A 21,566-nucleotide genomic window follows, 5' to 3' on the forward strand; every position below is an offset into this window, starting at 1 on the left:
AAGGTGAAAAGACTTTTTCATCTAGAGAGAAAAATTATTTTCATCTAAAAAAAGAAAGATTCGACTATTGGTTTATGAAATTAGTTTTGATTATTATGTTGGTTAGTGAAAAAAATAGGATCGATGAATTGATTAGTATGATTAACTTTTTAACTTTTGGTGATGGGATTTTTTTTTATGTTATGATAATTTTATTTAGGACCAATGTTTTCTTGTGTGTGGTGAGCCACACTCTCCATGTGCCAAAAGGAGCCGGTGACTGCCTCCTGTTTCTTCCTGCATGCATGGGACTGAGGGAAATAACTCTTAGTGTATTGTTAGTGGATGCGAGCAGATCATTTCGGTTCTTGGCAGTTCTCAGGCTAGTGGCCTTTCGTAAGCCACGAGACCGTATGAATGGGTGAATCATGGTGATCCGATCCAACAGGGGCAAATTCTTCTTCGGATGTTCCTTCTCCAGGCAGCTTGACGACGAGATGTGAGATGTGATACCGTAAACACAATGCAATTAATGCGATGCAGCAGTCAGAAAGATGAGGTGACTACGAATCAGTGACGAGATACGGACGTAAAAAAGACAGATAATCTCAAGGATAGATTCGTTTATATTTTTATGTTATCTTATGTTTGCATCGTGGTTCAGATGGCTTGCTTGGGTTTTCTTGTCAATTCTCTCTGTTGTTACTCGCAAGTGATACGGTATATTTTGGGACCTGAATTCATTGATGCTATATGTCAAATCAGAATCGTATCAAAAAATTATTCTGTTTCATTCCGAGAGCTCGGGGCGGTGCAGTCTGACGTGGCTTCGCACGCCTCGAGACGACGACCGATCAGAGGTGCCGCCCCATCCCTCGAGGGTCGACGGTCATGTCGAATCGACGTGCTACCAACCCTCATGCAATAGTATAAAGTCCCGGGCCGGTCTCCGGCCAGGGGAGGGAAAAATAATTCTACCCACTACTGACTTGTTCGTCGGAGGGGCTAAAGTCGGGAATCACTCGACGAAGGCCATTTTTGCAGGGAAACAACCACCTATGGCTCGCGAACGTCCCAACCTTGGAAGTCGTCGACCGACGTCCCTAAGGCGAGCCATCAATCGGCCCAGATATCGGCCAACACCAACTAGCACGCCTTTCCGAGGGCGCGACCATCTCAGCATCTAGCTCACTCTATAGAAACCTCCCGACATCGACCCGTGGACCTAGCCGTGCTGACTCATCAGCCATGATATATTTGTTCGCTAATATTTTGGCGCTAGGAGGGGCATGTCGCAGGAGCATCTCGTAGGAGCTCTCCCCGAGGGAGAACCACCGACCGGTCTCCCCTCCGTCGAACCCAGAGATCAGGCCCTCCCCACCCCTGGAGATGCGGGGATCCCAGCCTCGACGCCAGATCGCTACTGGCACTTGTTCAATGACCCGAGGTTGTCACCCCTTGGATTCACCACAGGACTCTCGCCTTTGACACTCGAGGCGTTCCTCAACCTAACCAAGCAAGTGCAAACCATGGCGGGTATGATGCAGATGCTCCCTCCACTCATCCCCCAAATCATGCGGCTAGCGGCTCCCCTGACTAACCCGACCCAACAAAGGCCGAGCAGGGAGCAGGTCGGGACAGGAGAAGTCCGAGAGCACGCGACGAACCCAAGAGGTCCACCCACGCAGAGCATACCCGCACCTTGTCGAGTCACACTACCCCACTTTGAGCCTGACACCGTATCGTCTAACTCGGCGGACGACTTGCTCAGGGCCGAACTATCCCGGGTCAACCAATGTCTGGACGAGTTCCAGCATGAGTTCCAAAAATCGAGGAGCGAGTCCAGCGAAGGCGGCTCAGGCAGATCCCCTTTCACTCAGGAAGTACAGGATAAGCCAATACCCCTCAAGTTCAGGCTGCTGGCATTGGAGACATACGACGGCGGCTCCAATCCCGCGGAGCGCATCTCTGCATTTCAGGCTCATATGGCCCTCTATGGCACCTCCGATGCATTGATGTGTTGGGCGTTTCTGACCACCCTGAGGGGACCAGCACGAGCATGGTTCAACCGGCTATGCCAATCCTCGGTCTCATCCTTTGACCAGCTCGCCAGGGAGTTTGAGCAGAACTTCCTCGCCAGCGTATGACCTAGGCCTTCCATAGCCACCTTGCTCGCGTTATCTCAGCGCAAAGATGAGCCACTCACCCAGTTCGTGGCACGTTCCACCACTGAGATCCGAGGATTCCCAGATGCTCACCCCTCTTTAATCATGCAGGTGTTCCTGATGGGTTTGAAGCCTTAAAGGTTCTTATAGTCACTGATTAAGAAGCCTCCAGTAACTATCGCTGAAATGCTCCAACACGCCAACCAGTATGTTGTCGCCGAAGCGTTGGTGGCGGGGAAGCATACGAAAGGTAAGAGGCCAAGGGCGAAACAATCTTGGGGAACAACCTCAGCAGCCCTAGTGCCACCCCGCCAAGGGTCCGACTGATAAGAGCTGCTGCTCCTGAGGCTCCCACCTCTCCCCCTGAATATGTCCCACACTGAGATCTTTCTCCAAATTAGGGAAAAGGGTCTCTAGCGATAGTCTCGTCCCATGAAGCCCACTCACAAAGATCGGTCTAAATTTTACAGGTTCCACTGAGGCCATGGCCATGACACGGAGGATTGCCACAACCTCCAGAATCAAATTGAGGGACTGATCCGGAGAGGCCACCTCGGACGCTATCTTAGGGAACCCCGGGAAGCGACTCCACGCACCAGGGGACCCGTTGAAAGACAAATCGATGTCATTTCTGGGGGGCCAACAGCCGGTGGCAACAGCTCTGCGTCGAGGAAGGCCTATGCCTGCAGCATGGTCGAGAAATGTCCCAGGTCCGAACTCGAGCCTGAAATCACCTTCGCGGCCAGAGAAGTCGAGCGCTCCCATCACGACGACGCTCTGGTGATCTCCATCCAGGTCACCAACACCCGAGTCAAAAGGGTGATGGTCAACACTGGGAGTTCCACCGACGTCCTTTACTTCGACGCCTTCAAGAAGCTCGGCTTGACTGAGGCAGACCTCGCCCCCATGGTGTTAGCGCTCATAGGATTCATGAGGGATTCCATCTCCCCGCTCGAGACCACGGTTCTCCCTATCACCATTGGGGAGGAGCCGAGAGTGAAGACAATAATGACCGCCTTCATGGTAGTCGATCTGCCCTCGGCTTACAACGTCATCCTCGACTGACCGACGCTGAACAAGTTAAAGGCGATGGTTTCCACCTATCACAAGGCCACCAAGTTTCCGACCTCGGCGGAGATTAGGGGGGCCCGAAGAGACACAGGGGAGTCAAGGCAATGCTATCTCACGGCGATTACTCTCCTAGGGAAATCACGCTCAACTCAAGTCCCCAACCCCCGTAAAGAACCCATGGCACCGATGCCGCTGGAGCCTCCCGAGCGGCTCACCGAGGTACCCTTGAAAAGGAGCTGACACGATCTGACCGTCAAGGTCGAAACCACACTCCCCGAAGCAGACTGGCTCCACCTCATTGACTTCTTGAGTAGAAACGCCGATATGTTCACATGGTCTCCCAAAGAGATGCCCGGGATCGACCCGGAAGTGGCTCAGCACCAGCTCAACATCGATCCCGAGGCTCGACCGGTAAGACAAAGACCAAGGAAGTTCGCCCTCAACCGACAGAAGGCAATCGGTGACGAGGTCGATCACCTTAAAAAGGCCGGATTTATTATTGGGGTTCAATACCCTCGGTGGCTGTCGAATGTAGTCCTCGTTAAGAAATCTAATGGAAGCTGGAGGATGTGTGTTGATTACACCGATCTCAACCGGGCATGCCCCAAGGACTACTATCTACTCCCCAGGATAGACCAATTGGTCGACGCCACCACGGGCCATGAACTTCTCACGTTCATGAACACATTCTCGGGTTACAATCTAATCTAGATGACTACTTAGGATCAAGAGAAAACTGCCTTCGTCACCAATAGAGGGGCGTATTGTTACAAGGTGATGCCCTTCGATCTGAGAAACATTGGGGCGACTTACCAAAGGATGGTCGATAAACTTTTCAAGCACCAGCTCGGGAGGAATATGGAAGTATACGTAGATGACATGATCGTAAAGAGCAACGTCGTAAGCATACACTTGACCGACCTGGCAAAAATATTCCAAACCCTCAGGCGGTTCAACATACATCTGAATCCCGCGAAGTGCATCTTCGGGGTCAGCTCGGGGAGGTTCTGCGAACTACATCTGAACTCCTGGGCAGTTAGCCCGTCATCCCAGATGTGACTATCGGCCTTAAGGGTCGCCCACCGGGTGGCGTAGGGGGCTCCCGGCTCCCCAACCGAAAGGTTGAACATGTTCAAGGCATGGTACTCCTCACCATCGGCTCGGGAGTAGACACGGCACAGCTCCCGTATCGACGGTGGGCACGTCGACGGAAAAATAATATAAAGCCCTGTGAAATAGTATAATATAAACCCTCGTAGGGGGCTCCGGCTAGGGGGAGGGAAAAATAATTCTACCCACTACTGACTTGCTCGTCGGAGGGGCCAAAGTCGGGAATCACCCGACGAAGACCATTTTTGCAGGGAAGCAACCACATACGGCTCGCGAACATCCCAACCTTGGAAGTCGCCGACCGATGTCCCTAAGGCGAGCCATCAATTTGCCCAGATCCTAACCAACGCCAACCAACACTCCTTAAGGGCGCAGCTACCTCAGCATCCAGCTCACTCTATAAAAAAGCTCCCGACATTGATCTACGGATCTAGCCATGCTGAATCATCAGTCATGATATATTTGTTCGCTAACAACAGGATACGAGGAAGATTTCTCTCTTACGTCTTCGCACATGCTTTTCGTATCGCAAGTAATCGGTAGGAAGAGTTAATCGACGGCTATGGCTGCAGGAGCAACACTGCAGTGAGGAAGATGATCGCGATAAGGGATGCAACTCAAACGTACACGCCACTTGGGGCTTTCATCGGTTGAATTGTCCGGGAGCGTTCACGGGTTCACGGGTCTAGTATGGAACAAAACACGCAGCTTGGGAAAGTGGAGAAGCGAACACGCAAGTATTGTCAGCTTATTCTTCGCGTCAACTCCAACCTCAAAATGAACCGCGGACAACTCGCTTGTCTAATGCTAGAATTCTCTAGACTTGCAGGATGATAACCTACAGCCATTTTTGCAGGCTTTCTGATGCAGCAGGGGATGAAGATGAATATGAGGACTGAGACAGAGGAAAGGACGGAAGAGCAAAAGCAGCAACGAGGTCTCGTCCCCTTGGGGAACACGCAGTGAAGATTGTTGAGATGATGATTCAGTTTGGCGTCAAAGTGAACTCGGATCCATGTTCTTTTGGCTTCGAGGTTAAAGCGACTTTGGTAGCCAGTGATGTGTTGGCTGCACGCTTTGCACCATCGAGCATGTGATGTGTTGGTGCCAGTGCGGCACTGCTTTAGAGGCACTGAGTTCACGAGGTATCTGTGATGTGATACAACCTTCTTCGCCATCACATTAAAATAACATTAGCTACTCAGTACGACCTGTGTGTCACAGTAATCATATGACTATCGATTGACAGATGCCACAAGGACAGCATTATCCATTTCAGCATCCCTCGCTCCGAACCACAACAATTCACGCTGGCTGGATCGTGGAAGGCTTCTGTTCCTCGTAAACTTTTGCCCGTTAGTGTCCGCCACCGCTTGCTGACGATGAAAGTTCAACGGCGAAAGATTCCCAGCACATTCAATGGCTGTGGCAAAGCCAATCATCGAGGAAGCACCATCCGCTGCAAAGGCCTCACCTTTCCTGCAGGATTAAATTGCATGCTCCGATGTGGGCGCGTGCAATGCAATGCAATGCATGGCCCTTGCGTGCATACAATTCGCACTCCATTCCTCGATCTAAGAGATGACTTAAAGCCGGAATGGGAAAAGAGATTCCCAACTCCCCACCACCGTCCCCCCACTTCGCTCCCCTCTTATCTCTCTTGCGAACTCATACGAAGCCATGAAACGAAAGATAATATCTAAACAAATGGCGTCTTCTATTAATTACACATTCACTACGGTGGTGGAATTGCTGTCTGCTTCTGTGAGAGGCCACAGACGGGAGGCACCCGAGAGACCGTTATCTCTTGCGCTGGAGCTTTCTGCTTGGATCGATGTAGCCTTTCTCCCTGAGCCTCAGCTCCAGGTTTCCCTGCTCTGGATTCTTTCTCTTGGAGTCTCTTTGCATCCCACATTGAAGCTCTGGGGATCCAGATTCAAATCCTGGTCTGTAAAAGCTGTGCTTGGAGCCCTCTTCTCGGACTCCTCTGCTTCCTATCTTCACTTCCTACTTGTTTCCTTCCTGAAGACCTTGACTTTGGCTTCCCAGAAATCTTCTGGCTCCAAATCCTTGGTTTTCTCTGTACGAATTCGCTCGTCTAGCACCAATTCTTTAGCGTATCGTGGAAGATTCATTAAACTCGACCTTCTTAGCTGAAAAAGATGGTTCCTTCTCGAGCCTCGGTGTTGATGGCGGCCCTGCTGCCTCTCCTGCTGCAATGCAGCGTGGCGGTGACGGAGGCGTCGTGCTCCGACGTCGTGCCGATGAAGCGGCGAAGGGAGGTGATTTCGATCACGGACTTCGGAGCTGTGGGAGACGGGAAGACGCTCAACACTTGGCCTTTCAAGAAGGCCATCTATCGGATTCAGCACCTTCGACGCAGAGGTGGTACTCTTCTCTACGTCCCCCCCGGCGTTTGGCTCACAGGGAGCGTCAGCCTAACCAGCCACATGACTCTTTACCTGGCCCGAGGAGCCGTCATCAAGGCCACCCAGGCGTGTCTTCTCGTCACCTTTAACCTTCGCTTCTAACCACCTAGTAGACCAAGTTATGAAGTGGACTAAACTTGGGGTTACATATCCTTCAATGGCTGTACCTTCATTTTTGTACACGGATGCCAGAGGATACTGCTGTGGGTTCCGCTGACACTGGCAAAGTTGAGCTGTGCAGGATACACGGAGGTGGCCTTTGGTGGATCCTTTACCGTCGTATGGAAGAGGGCGGGAGCTGCCGGGCCGCAGATACATGAGCTTCATTCAGGGAGACGGCATCAGTGATGTGATCATAACAGGTGACTCGCTATCACATCGCTCTTTAGGTCTTGCTATTGCATTCTGCAGAGGCAGCATGTTTGTCGTCTGCTGCACTCTTTTGAATTCTACATTCTTTTGTGGAGATCTATTAACAAAACATGAACCATTGGCGACACACAGTGGTTTCCATGTCCAATGCCAACATGGGCGCTGTTTCCTGGGCAACATTAGCGGAAGCACTGAAAGGTCTTTCACCCGACGGAGACGAATCTCTATGCCCTGCAGCTGAAACGATAAATAATAAGAACAAACAAAAGGGCATACATGCATGATTATTTGTAGAAAAAGGATGTGATAATGAAAACATTCGAATTTAATGATTTTTTCCCCAAGCGGACGATGTTCATCTGTCGAGAAGGGCATGCCTCGCCTGGGCAGCAACAGTAAAACAGAGAGAAGCTCTTCATACATCAAAAATCTAATTTGTGTTCTTATACGCTTTTGTAATCACAAATTTTCGTATTTTAAATGATATTAGAGTGAATGGCGAACACAGGATGCTATTCACGGTGCAAAGGATTCGAAGTTAGGTCTCAGCTCAGGCAGATTTCTTTATCCTTGCAGTCCACTCTGGTTTGCAGAGGTCCATCTTTGGTGAACCTACGATGTGTACATATTTCAAGCAGCTTGTTTTTGCTTTCTTCCTCGCACAAATGGATTACCTGGTTCAAATACTCAGATGATCAAGGATGGTCTATGTTTGTTTGGATGATTCACATTTTGCTTCCGCAGGTGAGAATGGAACAATCGATGGTCAAGGCGAGGTGTGGTGGAACATGTGGAGGCGGAGATCTCTCCATTTCACAAGACCGAATCTTGTGGAGTTCAAGAATTCTAGAGATATTATCATTTCTAATGTGGTCTTTCAGAACTCTCCTTTTTGGAACATTCACCCTGTTTACTGCAGGTAGCTGCATTCTCTTCCTTTTTCTTCTTTTCGACCATCTGTTGATCTAGCGTTGAAGGAAGACGACGATCTGCATCTCTGTTGCAGCAACGTGGTGATAAAGTACGTGACCGTGTTGGCTCCGCATGACTCCCCTAACACGGATGGAATAGATCCAGGTATACTGGTTCCTTCGAATGCTCTTTGAGCATGCAACCGCGTCATGTGTGGTGATCGAAGAAGAAACTCGTTTGATTCAGATTCCAGCTCGAACGTCTGCATCGAGGATGCCCACATCTCAACTGGGGATGATCTGGTGGCCGTAAAGAGCGGGTGGGACGAGTATGGAATCGCTTATGGGCGTCCCAGCTCTGGCATCACGATCCGAAGGCTCACAGGCTCCTCGCCCTTCTCCGGCGTCGCCATCGGAAGCGAAACCTCGGGCGGGGTGGAGAACGTCCTGGTGGAGAACGTCAACCTCTACGACACCGGCATCGGCATCCACATCAAGACCAACGTGGGGAGGGGAGGGTTCGTAAGGAACATCACGGTGGTCAACGTGAGCATGAACAAGGTGCGGAAGGGGATCCGGATCGCAGGCGACGTCGGCGACCACCCCGACGAATACTTCGACCGACGCGCCATCCCCACCGTGGACGGCATCACCATCAAGAACGTGTGGGGCGTGGACGTGCAGCAGCCTGGATCGATCCAAGGCATTAAGAACTCACCCTTCACTCGGATATGCCTCTCCAACGTCAAGCTGTGGGGCGTCGCCAAGCGCTCGGCGCCGTGGAAGTGCGTGGACGTCAGTGGAGCTGCTCTCGGAGTCCAGCCATGGCCATGCTCGGCCCTCGCTCGCACCATCAGCTCAGGATACTGCTCCACCGCGTTCTAGGACCGTTAGTTTCGTTCTTCCTTTGCCCATGGATTGGTTTTCGTAAAGCATCAAACTCGAGTTCAGATCTACAATGTAAGGGCCACATTAAATTAGTTGATTTGATGCAACTAAATCTTAATCGATTTGAACTTTAGGGGAACTTAATTGATTAGAGCGGCACGTTTGACGTATGTGAGGAGTGATTTCCCGCGCTCGGTGGGATGAAAACATTTCCTACGCTCTCTGTTTCTGTTTTGTGCCCCACTTTGTCGGGTGTTTCCAGAATCAGCATATAGGGTTTAGGGTTTGAGCGGCTCTGCCTCCATGGCTGCTGCGCGTCCTCCGTCGAAGCGCCGCCGGACGAATCGGAGCGAGGGGGGTGCCGCCGAGGGGTCTCCTGGAAAGGAGGGCGCCCCCCTCGTGGTCTTGGCCCATGGCGCCGGGGCCCCATCCACCTCCGAGTGGATGCTCAGGTGAGCGGCTTCGTTTCTAGCTGCTCTTTTCCGAATGAAACCCCCCGCCTCAGGGTGGATCGGATGCTCCTTGGTGTGTTTGGATTGAAATTATAAACCTACAAACCTCCTCCCCCAACTCCGCTTCCTCTTCCTCTTTCATTCTATCTAAACATCCCAAATCACCCTTGCGAAAAAAAAGGGGTACTTTTTTTCTTTTTCATTAATATGAATGCATGTTCCAGTTACTCTTTCACAAGGTAAAATAATAAAAAAAATCTTTGGTGCTTATCAACTAAAGAATGAATGGTGCCGTTTTCAGATGGAAGGAAAAGTTAGGGGAAGAACTGGATGCTGTCGAAGTAGTCACTTTCGACTATCCCTGTGAGTATCTTCGGGATGATGCATGAGGTGATGATTGATTGGTCTGATTAAACAATGGAAAACAAAGCGGTCGCTTTCAGAATACCGGTCTGATCTGCAAAGCAAGGAATCTTATGTTCTACTTACAGAATAGTGCTTTGTTGATGAGGATATGTTCACCGGCAGGGGAAATGGGTGGCGTTGTTAGGTGATTGTACATGACACTTAACTGGCTTAATTGCCGTGCAGATATATCTGGCGGAAAACGCAAAGCTCCTCCCAAAGCAGAAAAGCTAGTTGATCATCACCTGGATGTTGTGAAACGTGCTATTAAAGAATATCCTGGGCATCCTCTTATTCTGGTCGGGAAGTCCATGGGATCAAGGTAATAGTCGGTTTATTCGACTAATCTGCTAATTCATGTATGTTTGGTTAATTGTCATCTTCGATAACGCATAATTTCCGATTTCAACAGAGTCAGTTGCATGGTAGCTGGTAAGGAAGATATCAATGTTTCAGCAATCGTATGCTTGGGTTATCCACTAAAGGTACTAATCTGTTGATTGTGTTCTTCGTTTAGATCTGCTTACATTTATTAGATTTTGTAAATTTGTGTATGGCTAATGTATTGCAACCTGATAACGGAATATGAGAAAAACTGGAGTAGATTGCAGGAAGGCCGAAAAGCTATTTTGAGGAGTGACTCGTAAAGAAGGTTAGAACGAAACTGATTTGGGATGAGTTGGGAGGTAGCTTCATCGTTTGTCTTTTTCTTCTAAGAAAAACAAATGAGGTACAAGATATGGCCATCTTGTCAGTTGTGAAGGCTGAAACTGAAGCAGCACCGTTGTGATACAATAGGTGCTCCACCAATCAAACACATGGGATCAATCCTGATAGATCAATGAACCAGTGGATGCATGGTGGAATGGACTTGGATCAGCCGATACAATGGTCCAGACCTGTTGGATTATGAATCTCCTTTTTTATCATAATTTATGTGTCATTGTTTGTCATAGGTTTAGACTGGGTGGTTTGGCATAATGTATGGCCTCTCTCATAAGCGATTACCATAGGTTATTTTGGTTTTGCCAGGGAACATGTTTCCTGGTTTCCTACTATATTTTGTTTTTTATTTTTTATTCCAATTTATGATCCACTTTTAGAGAAAATATTAACCCACAGTCCTGGTTGATCGACATCCAGGTCCCAAATTTTCTTTACTCATAAGTGTATTATTAAAGCTCGTAAGAACTATGACCTGTCTGCTTCAGAAAACCTTCTTTTGTAAAGCATCAGATCAACTAACTTAACATGTGTGAGTAACGTGCAACATAAAAGTTTTTATCTGCGTAGTTTTGTTTCTCTTGCAAAGTCAATACGAGGTACCGAACCCATCATTGTTTGTGACATCTTTCTGCCACACTCATCAGCTGAAAATTTTACCTCATCCTACATTTTATTTTGACTTGAAATAATCTGATGGAAGAAATTGAGAAGTTATAATTCTATGCTAATCTTACTTGTTCAAGAACTTGCAAAATCCATGTGGAAGTTGTATTTGATGGTCATAAAAGTTGATGAGGAATGCACTGAATGCATGGAGATTAATTGGTCACCGTTTCACATTGATATAGGGCATGAACGGAGTAGTACGCGATGAGACATTATTGCAGCTAAAGGCTCCGACTATGTTTGTGCAGGTTAGGATTCATGTACTAATCATTGTGTTATCTGAGCTTTGTAGCCTTGTTATTCCAACATGGACTTTCTTCTTATGTTATGATTGCTGACTCATAAGTGAACTTTGGTATAGGGAAGCAAAGATAGCTTGTGTCCTCTGGATAAGCTGGAAAGCACCCGCAAGAAAATGAAATGTGTCAATGAGCTGCATGTGATCGATGGCGGTGACCACTCATTCAAAATTGGAAAGAAGCACCAACAGTCCACCGGGATAGATCAGGACGAAGCCGAAGGAAGATCTCTGAAGGCAATAGCCGACTTTGTCAACAGATCTATCCTAGAACAGTGTTGATGTTCGAAAAGCACAAGCCAACTTGAAGGTTGCTAATTCCAACACTGTCGAGTCTCTTCCTTTGGCACGCTAGGATCCTAATTTATAATCTGACTGTCGCACGGGTGTTTCGGGACCTGTGATGTTTGATAGTTTTAAGGTGTAAGATTTTGTAAATCAATGCTGTGTGCTTGAAATACACCAACACTTGCATCCTATTGTGCTGACTTTCCACTCTTAACGCATGTATTTGCTTTGCCCTTTTATCTTATTGTGGAAATACCATAAATCTTGAATTGACTTTTGGCTTGAAAATTAAGAAGAAAGGATGTCTGAAGTGATGCAGATTGTCGATCAAATCGTAATTACAGGTTTTGACTTGTTGATCGTTCCCTTATTATCCAGTGAAAGTCAAAGTTCTAGATTTGATTTGGTTGGTGCAAAAAGTAACAGCCTTTCTCGAGGGCGAAACATATTCCGTTGGCTGATGATATGGACATGACACGTATGTCCATGAGGTGACATGACATTATACTTATCCTTTCCAATTTCAAGATAATCCATTCAGTGTAACATATATTAGTCCTTCCATGGATTAAATAATATAATTATGATTTACAAATTAAAATTAAATTAAACGTCAGGAATCATATCCACCACCCAATAATTATGTGCGATCCTCCCTCCATATCACCCAGAAACACTCGCGGGGTGATTCAGTCAATCCGAGCATTTTGATGGCCAAGCAAGTCTCGCGGATACGAGGCCCCATCGCGGGGGCCCCGCCAAATCAACTCAGCGATCGAGAGACAGCATCACCCCGGAAAGGTCACAGGGGTCGCTCGGTCTCCTCGAAAGAGTCCTGCAACTCTTCTTCACCTTCACCCGGTGCTTGATTACAGCACGGCAAAAGGACAAAGCATCCTCTTCTTCTTCTTCTTCTTTCATTTTTCTTGGCTTCACATGTAATTTGTTCCAATATCCGGTCCCTGGTAGGACCAACAAACAGATAAGCCTCTTTGAGACTTCCCACAGCCTTAAATCTCTCTCTCTCTCTCTCTCTCTCTCTCTCTCACACACACACACACACACACGCGCACAGAAGAGGATGAGACAATAACAGCTTCGTTCGGACCAGCCGTTTAAGAGCCTCAGGCATGACTATTATTATCATTCTCTGGAGACGCAGCGCCTGCCTCTTTCATGGATTCTGAGACCACTTTTGTCTCCTTTCCTTGTCCCTTCTATTGGAGGGAGGGACCAGCTTCTGGCTTTCCCATATATATGAACCAAAAGGGCATCACATGCATCTTATGCAGCAGGGGGGAGCGCTCGAGAGATGTGAATTCAAGTTCATTGAATATTGTGGATACAAAATATGTCTACATATGGATGGATTGGATCGGACATCTCCATTCACGCTTCAACCAAACTCAAGCGCACAACATGCATCGACTCAGGAAACTCTCCAAACCGAGGACCAAGGACCAAGAAGAGAAGGAACGCAAAAGAATAGAATGTAGAGAGCAGCCTCATCATCCTAATCCGGAACAAAAGCCCACATCCCCTCAGCGGTATTTGCCATATCGCCTGGCAGCAGCAAAGCCTTCACCGTGCCTCATTATCCAGAACCTCTCTATTTCCTCCGGCTTCCTCCCCGGAATCCGGCCAGCTATTAGATCCCATCTGCAAAAAGCCCCCCACATCAGATTAAAAGTAGTAGACATTGGCAGCGCAGCCGATACATTACCAAGTACCAATTCGTAGAATAAAGTTGGTACGACTTTCACCGACTTTCTTTGTGTTGGATTTCATGTGCAGAGTGCTGCACCCTTACCTTATCGGTTTGACAACTAAACATACTTTTATTGACACGACAGAGATTGCAGAGCAATAGTATTTGACGAGGCTGGACTGGTCACACCATACTAGAATCCACCGGTCGGTTTATCCGGCATGATCTCCGGCAGACATGAACATTTTCCATCATCGCTGATTGTCGTTCATGCCCTCATCTTCGCTAAATCTTTCGTTATGTGCACTTCATATATGGCATGCAACCGGCAGAATGAAGCTAATCATGTCCGACATTCTGAATCAGGAGCATGGGCTCACCTGTCGCCGACGAGCCTGTACATTCTATAGATGAGATCTTCCTCTTGCTCCGTCATGTTGATGAACTGCCACTCCACGCTGCTGACCTCTGCCATCCACCAACAACATCAGCGTTACCCTCTAACAAAACCAACCTGCCGAGGCCATCAGGGGGGTGGTCACACAAGCTCCTCACCTTGCGACTCCCGTCTGCTGGACGCCCTGCGCTGCTTCTTACGGCGGTTGTCCATGGCCTCCCGTTCGTCCGCCTGTGTCAGATGGCAAAAGATGGAACAGCCCCGACCGACCAAGGTACGAGAGAACAGAGGCGGCAACTGCGTGGTTATATAGCGGCGACACTTTGGGCAAGGTGGGGAGGAAGAAGAGGTAGTTGGAGAGGCAGAAGGAGAAAGGCTAAGAACAACGATCTCTTAGCCTTTCAACAAAGAAGGAAAGGTGTGGATGCCATAAAGCGCTCGAGCAGCTTGCGGTCGAGTGAAGTAAAGAACGGCAGGTGAGAGCGGCTTACATCCCGACAACGCCAAAACCCCGAGCTGACGAGTAGTTGTCGATCTCCTCCCCGCCACCGCGTAGCGAGGCGCGACCGAGTCACCCTCGAAACTCCACGAGGGGATGGCCCCACCCTCCCCTCTGGCATGCCTGCCGCGCGGGCCCCCCGCCTCGTCAGCCCTGGAAGGTCAAAAAGAGAAAGAAAGAAGGATCCCACCGGGCCATGGCCGCCCACCTAAAACAGCATATTTAGGTGGTGCTTGATGGGGAAAAGGGGAAATCTAGTACCGCTCGCTCATGTCCATCTCCCCCCGTGTCTCTTCTGCGACGAAGTTTTGATCTCGCGACCAGGAAGTACACCTCCTTTTCTTTCCTCCGTGGCAACAAAATGAGTTGGATTCTGTATTGCCACAAACCAAGAAATTAACGCAATCACGGACGGGCCTCGAGTTACAGTGGCGTCACCTAACTTGAGGCGAGGGAGTGGGGGCGGCATTATCCTGTCAGGGCTTTGATACCAACCAAGAAGAAAGCCATCCTTCGGTGATGGGCGGCACAACCACAAGTCTACCATCAAACTATAACACCATATCATATAATACAAGGGGTTCGTACCAGTGACTCGTACAAACAGGTGGCACTGCATAAAGACATCTTAAACCTTGTCGGGATTTAGACAGCCGAGCTGCAATGGGCGACTCATCTCGGAATCCAAGTGCTCGGGCCAATCGATAAGCTCGCAGATGCTTTTCTTTACCAGCACATCCGAAGCAAACCCCTTCGGAGTTTGGATACGTCTGCCTTCTCGTATAATTAATGACCATTGTCTCTTGAGGCTAATCAATTCGCAGGTAAAAGGCTGCTGCAGTCCACATTGAAGAGACCTAACCGTGGCGGTGAGTTACGAGCAAACTACTCGAAGGAGGAGAGAGAGAGAGAGAGAGAGAGAGAGAGAGTTGACTGGTTGGTTTGATTCTGTCCAGGAACCCAAGTCGGTCCTTACTCTTACTGTTCACCATCAGAAGAATGGCAGACCGGAATACAGTCGGTCCTTCTGCTCTTGTCCGGCTGGCTCTAACCGGTATGCAACGTCGTGACAGTTCCTTTTAGGATATCGTATGGCCATGGCGGTTTCCAGGCATCGGGTTAAGGTGGCCATGCATGCAGGAATCGATGAGAACGAACTAATGAGAATATGAGACCGAAATAAAGCTTGCGTTAAGCATCGATCAGGTCAGATTTGGTCCATCCAAAAGCTCACTCTCCGGTTATGTTCCCTATCCACAAATGAACTTATTACTATCATATAAACTGCATTAAACGATAGCTTGCTCTAAAGCCTTAAATTGCCACCAAATAGTTTCCCTTTCTTCATGTCAAAACGGCACAGCACACAAAGATCTCCCCCTCCATCCTACCAAGACATCGTACTGAATCGGTCGTAGAGTTGCAATAATTGAACTCAAAACACGTTTGCCGGTGGTGCTTATTCTTCCATTCCTCGCATCCAACATGTTGATGTAGGAAGCCGAATATTGAATTAGCACAGGTCTCGAAATTAGGTTCATGTGCTACTGCTGCACCCATTTTAATTTGACGTACAAGACATGTTTATATTCCCCGACATGGCTCGGGAGATGGACGAACGGACAGACTAATAGAATACTGGACTGTATTTAATTACTGGCTAGCTAGGGAGCTAGAAGAAGGCAACACCCACCCCGAGGCATGCGTTTTGGCTATTAAATTATTTAGTCTTTTATTAATTTGTAGATAATGATTTGAAAATTACAACAGTCTAATCAACTCGACAACAAGTGCGCATCCACGTATGGTGATGACATACGTGCAGAGATTCCATCTCGTCGTGATTGTTCATATACTCAAAACGATGTCAAAGAAACCTACCCTTTTCGTATGGCAAGCTATCATCGTCATCCATGTATAGCTCTGCGTGAAACCAATATATATTTTTTCTGTGGCTTTCAGTGAAATATTATCGTTGTGATGTCTCCATGACCCAAGGCATGGGGACCGACACACCTGAAATATTTGAGCCTATGATTCAGTCTAGTTTTATTGCATGTCATCACAAACCTCTTTATTTTGAATTAGTGCATATATATATATATATATATATATATATATATATATATATATATATATATATATATATATATATATATATATATATATATATATATATATATATATATATATATATATATATATATATATATTCAGAATGTTACTTATTTACCTGAAATTTCACGTGAATAATATACTATGCACCTTATTAGATAAAAAGGGCAAATAAAGTCTTCAAAACGCTCGCGTTGATATTATCAACTTAATTTGTTATTACTCTAAATCAAACCAAGATTTATCATTCATAACTTAATAATAATAATAATAATAATAATAATAATAATCCCCCGGATTAAAGGAGCAATTCTCATTGACTAGATATGGTGGTCCCCATGAGTGATAGTGAGGTGGTTAGATTAGCTCCTATCATCGACTAATGGAAATACGATACTTTTCTGTTTTGAGTGTCGGCGACGATACACCAATAAATTTCTTCTCCCATGATTTCTTTTGTCGAACAAATCTCTGTTTCCGGGTTTGAATCGGTCAGCGGGAAGTATGACCAAAGACCAGAGTGCTGAACGAGCAGAATCATCAAAAAGTAGAAGAAGATACAACAAGATCTTGACATTCCAAGTTAAACTTGGTGTGCCATTTCGCTCAAGACCAGTTCTGAACTGACTTCTGAGTCCCGAAGGCCCAATCATCCTTCTCAATTATCGAGTTTAAATTCGGACGTTTGGAGTTCATCTTCTCTCAATCTAGAACGTGGATTAAAAACAGTAACTCTTGATTCTAGGATTAGCTCTCTTGATCATTCTTGACTTGATTTCTTCGTTATTCTTTTTTTTCAATTGCTTCCTCAAAAGTTATAGGAATGTTGAGTCATAAATTTCTGTTAACGATCTGAAATTTCTTGAAGGGATTTCATCTGAGAAATCAGAATTTGAACTGTTATTGGGTGAGATTGATGATGAACTTGTTGGAGTAGGATTTGTCGTAGAGTGTCTAATTCTATTGGAATCTGAATTTATTTTTTATTTTTATTGGTCTCCTAATTCCAACTTATCCTTTGATCAAACATAATATTTCTATTGATAATAACTTTGCTACTAACATGATTATATAATTGATATGTTTTGAATCATAAGAAATAACCAATTAAAATATATTTTTTAAATTTTTCATCAAGCTTATGATGATTTTGTGAATACACTAAAGCATAAGCAATACAACTAAAAATTCTTAGATAGCTTACACTTGATTTCATAACATACCCTCAAAAGGAGTTTAATTTATAACAACCTTTGTTGGTGAAATATTTAATAAATAAATTACTATTGCAACTACTTCTGCCCACTGATTTGGAAGGTGTTTTCCTTTAAGCAAACTTCTTGTCATTTCAATGACAGTTTGATTTTTACATTCAGTTATACCATTTTGCTACGGTATATATGGTATTGTCAATTCTATATGAATATCATTTTTTTCACAAAATGAACTAAACTCATTAGATAAAAATTTACTATCTCTATCTATCTGAAATGTCTTTATGTATTTACCACTTTACCTTTCTACAAGTGTCTTGAAATTTTAAAAATTAATAAACGTTTTCAGATTTTAATTTCAAAAAATATTTCCATCTCATGTGACTATAATCATCAATAAACAATAAAAAATATTAACTTTCACTAAATAACTTTATATTCATATGTTCACATAAGTCAGCATGAATTAATTCAAGATCATTATATGCTCTTTATGCTTTATGCTTTTCCAGTAGGAAATGATTTTTTACTTTATTTGTTATAAATACATCATTCTCATATGTTAAGTATATTAATTTTAGGTAATTTAAAAATTATTTTTTTATTTAATAACCTTAAATCCTTAATGTTAAGATGTTCATATCTTAAATGTCATAAATTAGACTCATTCTTTTGAGTTGTAATAAGAGCATGATTTTCAATATTTGAAACATTAAGTGGAAACATCTTATTTTACATCATGTAAACATTTACCGTAATCAAACCAGATTTTTTATCTTTAATAGTGCATGAATCATCATCAAATATAATTGAATATCCACTATCTATCACTTGGCCAACACTCAACAAGTTATATGATAAAGTATAAACAAAAAAAATATTATCAAGGTATTTTACATTTTCTTGATTTATCTTCACCTCAATTATTCTTTTCCCTTACACTTGGATTTGCTTGTTATCTCCAAGTCTAACTTTCAACTTATGAGTTTCATCAATATCTCTAAACATTGATCTTATGCTTGACATATGATTAGAACATCCACTGTCCAGAAACTAAATATCATTTGAGATATCATTAACTTGTGAATGAGTCATAAATAACTTGCTTTTCTCTTTTCCAGCAATTTGTCTTCATCTGACTAAACTTTTTACAATAGTAACACTGAATTCCACTCTTGTAATTTTTTTTATCATAATTTGATTACCTTTGTTCATGCCTATCAAAGTGTCATCTTCCTCTTCTTCTTCCGTTTCCTCTGCCATGAAATCCTTTTGCTGATTTTTTATCTTCTTTTGAAGTAGAATCCCTTAACCTAAAATAATTTTTCTTCACTTTTTTCAAGTAACATATTCAATCTTGCTTCATATGCTTATAAGGAACCTATTAGTTCATCAAATGAAAATATAGATAAATCTTTTGACTCCTCAATTGCGGTAACAACATGATCAAATTTTGGAATAAACTTCTCAAAACTTTTGTAAGAATTATATGATCATGAAGATATTCACCATAAGATTTTATTTGACTAATAATTTCAATCACAGGAAAGAAAAACTTGCACCGATTCATTGCTTTTCATGAGCAAAATTTCAAACTCACGACGAAAGGTTTGAAGTTTTACTGTAATCACCCTTGATCAACCTTGAAATTTATTTTTAAGTATCAACCAAGCTTGCTTTGAGATTGTCGCTGTTGTAATTCTCGAGAAGATTATCTCATGTACAACTTGTTGAATGAAGAATAATGCTTTTGAGTCATTCTTTCTATTCTTTCTCAACCTGATTTCTTCATCTGGATCTGCATATCCATTCTCTATTATTAAGTCTCAAAGATCTTAAGACTTGAACAGAGTCTTTATCTTGATATTCCAAAATTCATAGCATTTGCCCGAAAAGATGAGAATAAGAAGTTGCGACATAGAATTACTATTAAAAGTCATAATGCCCAATTCAAATTGAAACTAAGTTATGATACAACAAATGTTGGAGATGGAGGAGCAAGGAAATACAAAAAATAGAATACTATGATGTAATTAAAAAGAATCATTTTGATCAAGAAAATCGATGTAGTATTTAAAACAAGAGGATTGACATAAAACACTTACAAGATATTCTCTAGTATATTCTCATTTTATCTTGCTTCATGAACTATGATCATATTTATAAGACCTAGTGTTAATTATCTTACTCCATCATATCATCCATCCATGATTGAGTTAGTTATAGGAATTATCCTATAATTTCTAGATGTGCCGTTTCTTGAAAGATACATAAAACTACTTAGAATATGATAACTAACTACTTAACAAACATGAATCATTTGTTCTACCCCTGTCAACTTCTTGAACTCTTTTCAGTTGCCTCTTTTTCATCCAGCGATGGAAAGCGGCGGTACTGCATTAGATCTCAAGCTGCTGCTGCGTTTGCTAGCTCAAGGTGAGGAGCATACGAGGCAACTGGAAACTAATCTGGAGGTTGCTTTCCTGGTTCAGCATTGCAAACCATTGGCAGGACAGATAAGGTCAACTTTGAAGGAAGCCATATCCATGGCCAAACCAGTGGATTCCGAAGGGTACTCACGGCAGCACGCGTGCACCAACCACGACGCAGCTGCATCACACCCGCCTCGATCGAACAACAGGAACCCCAGGCGCCGGAATTCGGAAAGGGTCGTCAAGGAACATGAACGCCGGAAGACGTGCGAGAACAGGTACAAACGAATAGCGTACGGTAGTACCTGCAGCTAACCATCGTGGAAGAATGGTTTGTTCGTGGGCATTCTGATCTTTGGGTTGCAGCAAAATTCTACCCAAATGGACGAGCCACGTTAGTGTTTCCAGCAGTGGAGCGATCGAAGCACTAGAAGATGGCTACATCTGGAGGAAGTACGGGCAGAAGGAGATCCTTGGATCCAGGCATCCGAGGTTTGCATACGAATGAGAATCCTCTTCTGTTCCTCAATCGTCTCTTCCAAGCTTGAGACTGACAGCCAACGTTTGCTCGAACCATGAACGCTGCCCTCAACATTGGTGTCTGCATCCTCACATCAGCGCAATAAATAAGATGGAACGTTATCAAACATCTACCGATCAGATCATGTATCTATCGATTACTCTGTCGGCCTCCACATACCTGAACTACTCTTCTCTCACCAGTTTTGCTATCACAGATAAGTCAACCGCAAGATTGCGGTCAGGCTATGTTATGTTAGCATGGATGATGTGAGCAATGCTGCTACCGCTCCACATTCGAACATATCAGCTATTTGTAGCGACCATGGGTCGACCAATCATGTCAAGCGGAAATCTCTCAGTTAGTGTACGAGATAGTTGGTACAGTTGCTAAATACGTACGCGCGAAGACTTTTTGCCTAATACGTCACAAATCCTTGTGAGCTTCCCGGACTAGTCGATTTTGCCATGACTTCATGCATCACTTTCCTCACCAATTGCATGTCGACTTGGAAGTCGTAAACCAAGAAGAAATACTATTACCCGAAAGAAGTAGTGGCTTGATGCATGCAGTTCTTTAGGCACTTCAAGATTCCCGTAATTCTCCGACGGCATCCTTGGACACTTGTGCAGGTGCTACTACAGATGCACCTACCCGCAACGGCCTCGGAAGTCTTGCAACAAAGCAAGCGCAAGGATGTGATGAGGACCCCTGGGTCATCGACATCACTTGCCTGTAGAGGCCACAACCAGCTGCAGCTTCGGCACCCGTGGAACGATACTTGCAGCGAGACCAGCGTAGGCCTCCCGTGAACGAGGCGGCACAACACCCTCACCAGGATCACCACCTGCACGGCTCGGACATGCAAGATCAAAGCTTCACTTCTTCCTTCTCCTTTCCTTCCACGCCACTCAGCGATTA

At 45.1% G+C, this 21,566-nt stretch overlaps 4 protein-coding genes across 4 annotated transcripts; 3 read left to right on the forward strand and 1 right to left on the reverse strand.

Annotated features, from left to right (window-relative positions):
• The first annotated feature begins 5,882 nt into the window (after positions 1-5,882).
• Positions 5,883-9,069, forward strand: LOC103995063 (probable polygalacturonase). The gene is made up of 5 exons (XM_009415557.3): positions 5,883-6,820; positions 6,996-7,116; positions 7,871-8,045; positions 8,133-8,203; positions 8,285-9,069. Exons 1-5 carry the CDS (start codon positions 6,488-6,490, stop codon positions 8,920-8,922), a joined length of 1,338 nt encoding a protein of 445 aa, XP_009413832.2. The 5' UTR covers positions 5,883-6,487; the 3' UTR covers positions 8,923-9,069.
• Positions 9,070-9,171: 102 nt separating this feature from the next.
• On the forward strand, positions 9,172-12,033 carry LOC135587921 (uncharacterized). Its single transcript, XM_065079781.1, has 6 exons — positions 9,172-9,377; positions 9,679-9,740; positions 9,969-10,104; positions 10,195-10,267; positions 11,357-11,422; positions 11,536-12,033. The coding sequence occupies exons 1-6, from the start codon at positions 9,229-9,231 to the stop codon at positions 11,752-11,754; spliced, it is 705 nt and encodes a 234-aa protein (XP_064935853.1). The 5' UTR covers positions 9,172-9,228; the 3' UTR covers positions 11,755-12,033.
• Positions 12,034-13,071: 1,038 nt separating this feature from the next.
• On the reverse strand, positions 13,072-14,346 carry LOC135589129 (transcription factor TRY-like). The gene is made up of 3 exons (XM_065081433.1): positions 14,024-14,346; positions 13,849-13,936; positions 13,072-13,419 (listed from the first exon to the last, which is right to left on the reverse strand). The coding sequence occupies exons 1-3, from the start codon at positions 14,076-14,078 to the stop codon at positions 13,302-13,304; spliced, it is 261 nt and encodes an 86-aa protein (XP_064937505.1). The 5' UTR covers positions 14,079-14,346; the 3' UTR covers positions 13,072-13,301.
• A 5,725-nt stretch (positions 14,347-20,071) lies between these two features.
• LOC135680351 (probable WRKY transcription factor 41) lies at positions 20,072-20,633 on the forward strand. The gene is made up of 2 exons (XM_065194231.1): positions 20,072-20,403; positions 20,492-20,633. The coding sequence occupies exons 1-2, from the start codon at positions 20,072-20,074 to the stop codon at positions 20,631-20,633; spliced, it is 474 nt and encodes a 157-aa protein (XP_065050303.1).
• Positions 20,634-21,566: the final 933 nt, after the last annotated feature.

The sequence above is a fragment of the Musa acuminata genome, chromosome BXJ1-8 (assembly GCF_036884655.1).
Source record: "Musa acuminata AAA Group cultivar baxijiao chromosome BXJ1-8, Cavendish_Baxijiao_AAA, whole genome shotgun sequence".
NCBI lineage: Eukaryota > Viridiplantae > Streptophyta > Magnoliopsida > Zingiberales > Musaceae > Musa > Musa acuminata.

Bases quoted from the DNA above. Each gene is read 5' to 3' on its own strand.
- LOC135680351 (XM_065194231.1), top strand. From the start codon at position 20,072: ATGGAAAGCGGCGGTACTGCATTAGATCTCAAGCTGCTGCTGCGTTTG. The intron at 20,404-20,491 runs GTACAAACGAAT...TTTGGGTTGCAG, and splicing joins CGGAAGACGTGCGAGAACAG to CAAAATTCTACCCAAATGGA.
- LOC135587921 (XM_065079781.1), top strand. From the start codon at position 9,229: ATGGCTGCTGCGCGTCCTCCGTCGAAGCGCCGCCGGACGAATCGGAGC. The intron at 10,105-10,194 runs GTAATAGTCGGT...CGATTTCAACAG, and splicing joins GGGAAGTCCATGGGATCAAG to AGTCAGTTGCATGGTAGCTG. The intron at 11,423-11,535 runs GTTAGGATTCAT...ACTTTGGTATAG, and splicing joins CTCCGACTATGTTTGTGCAG to GGAAGCAAAGATAGCTTGTG.
- LOC103995063 (XM_009415557.3), top strand. From the start codon at position 6,488: ATGGTTCCTTCTCGAGCCTCGGTGTTGATGGCGGCCCTGCTGCCTCTC. The intron at 7,117-7,870 runs GTGACTCGCTAT...TTGCTTCCGCAG, and splicing joins CAGTGATGTGATCATAACAG to GTGAGAATGGAACAATCGAT. The intron at 8,046-8,132 runs GTAGCTGCATTC...TCTCTGTTGCAG, and splicing joins ATTCACCCTGTTTACTGCAG to CAACGTGGTGATAAAGTACG.
- LOC135589129 (XM_065081433.1), bottom strand. From the start codon at position 14,078: ATGGACAACCGCCGTAAGAAGCAGCGCAGGGCGTCCAGCAGACGGGAG. The intron at 13,937-14,023 runs GTGAGGAGCTTG...GGTGGATGGCAG, and splicing joins CAGCAGACGGGAGTCGCAAG to AGGTCAGCAGCGTGGAGTGG. The intron at 13,420-13,848 runs GTGAGCCCATGC...GGCTTTTTGCAG, and splicing joins TACAGGCTCGTCGGCGACAG to ATGGGATCTAATAGCTGGCC.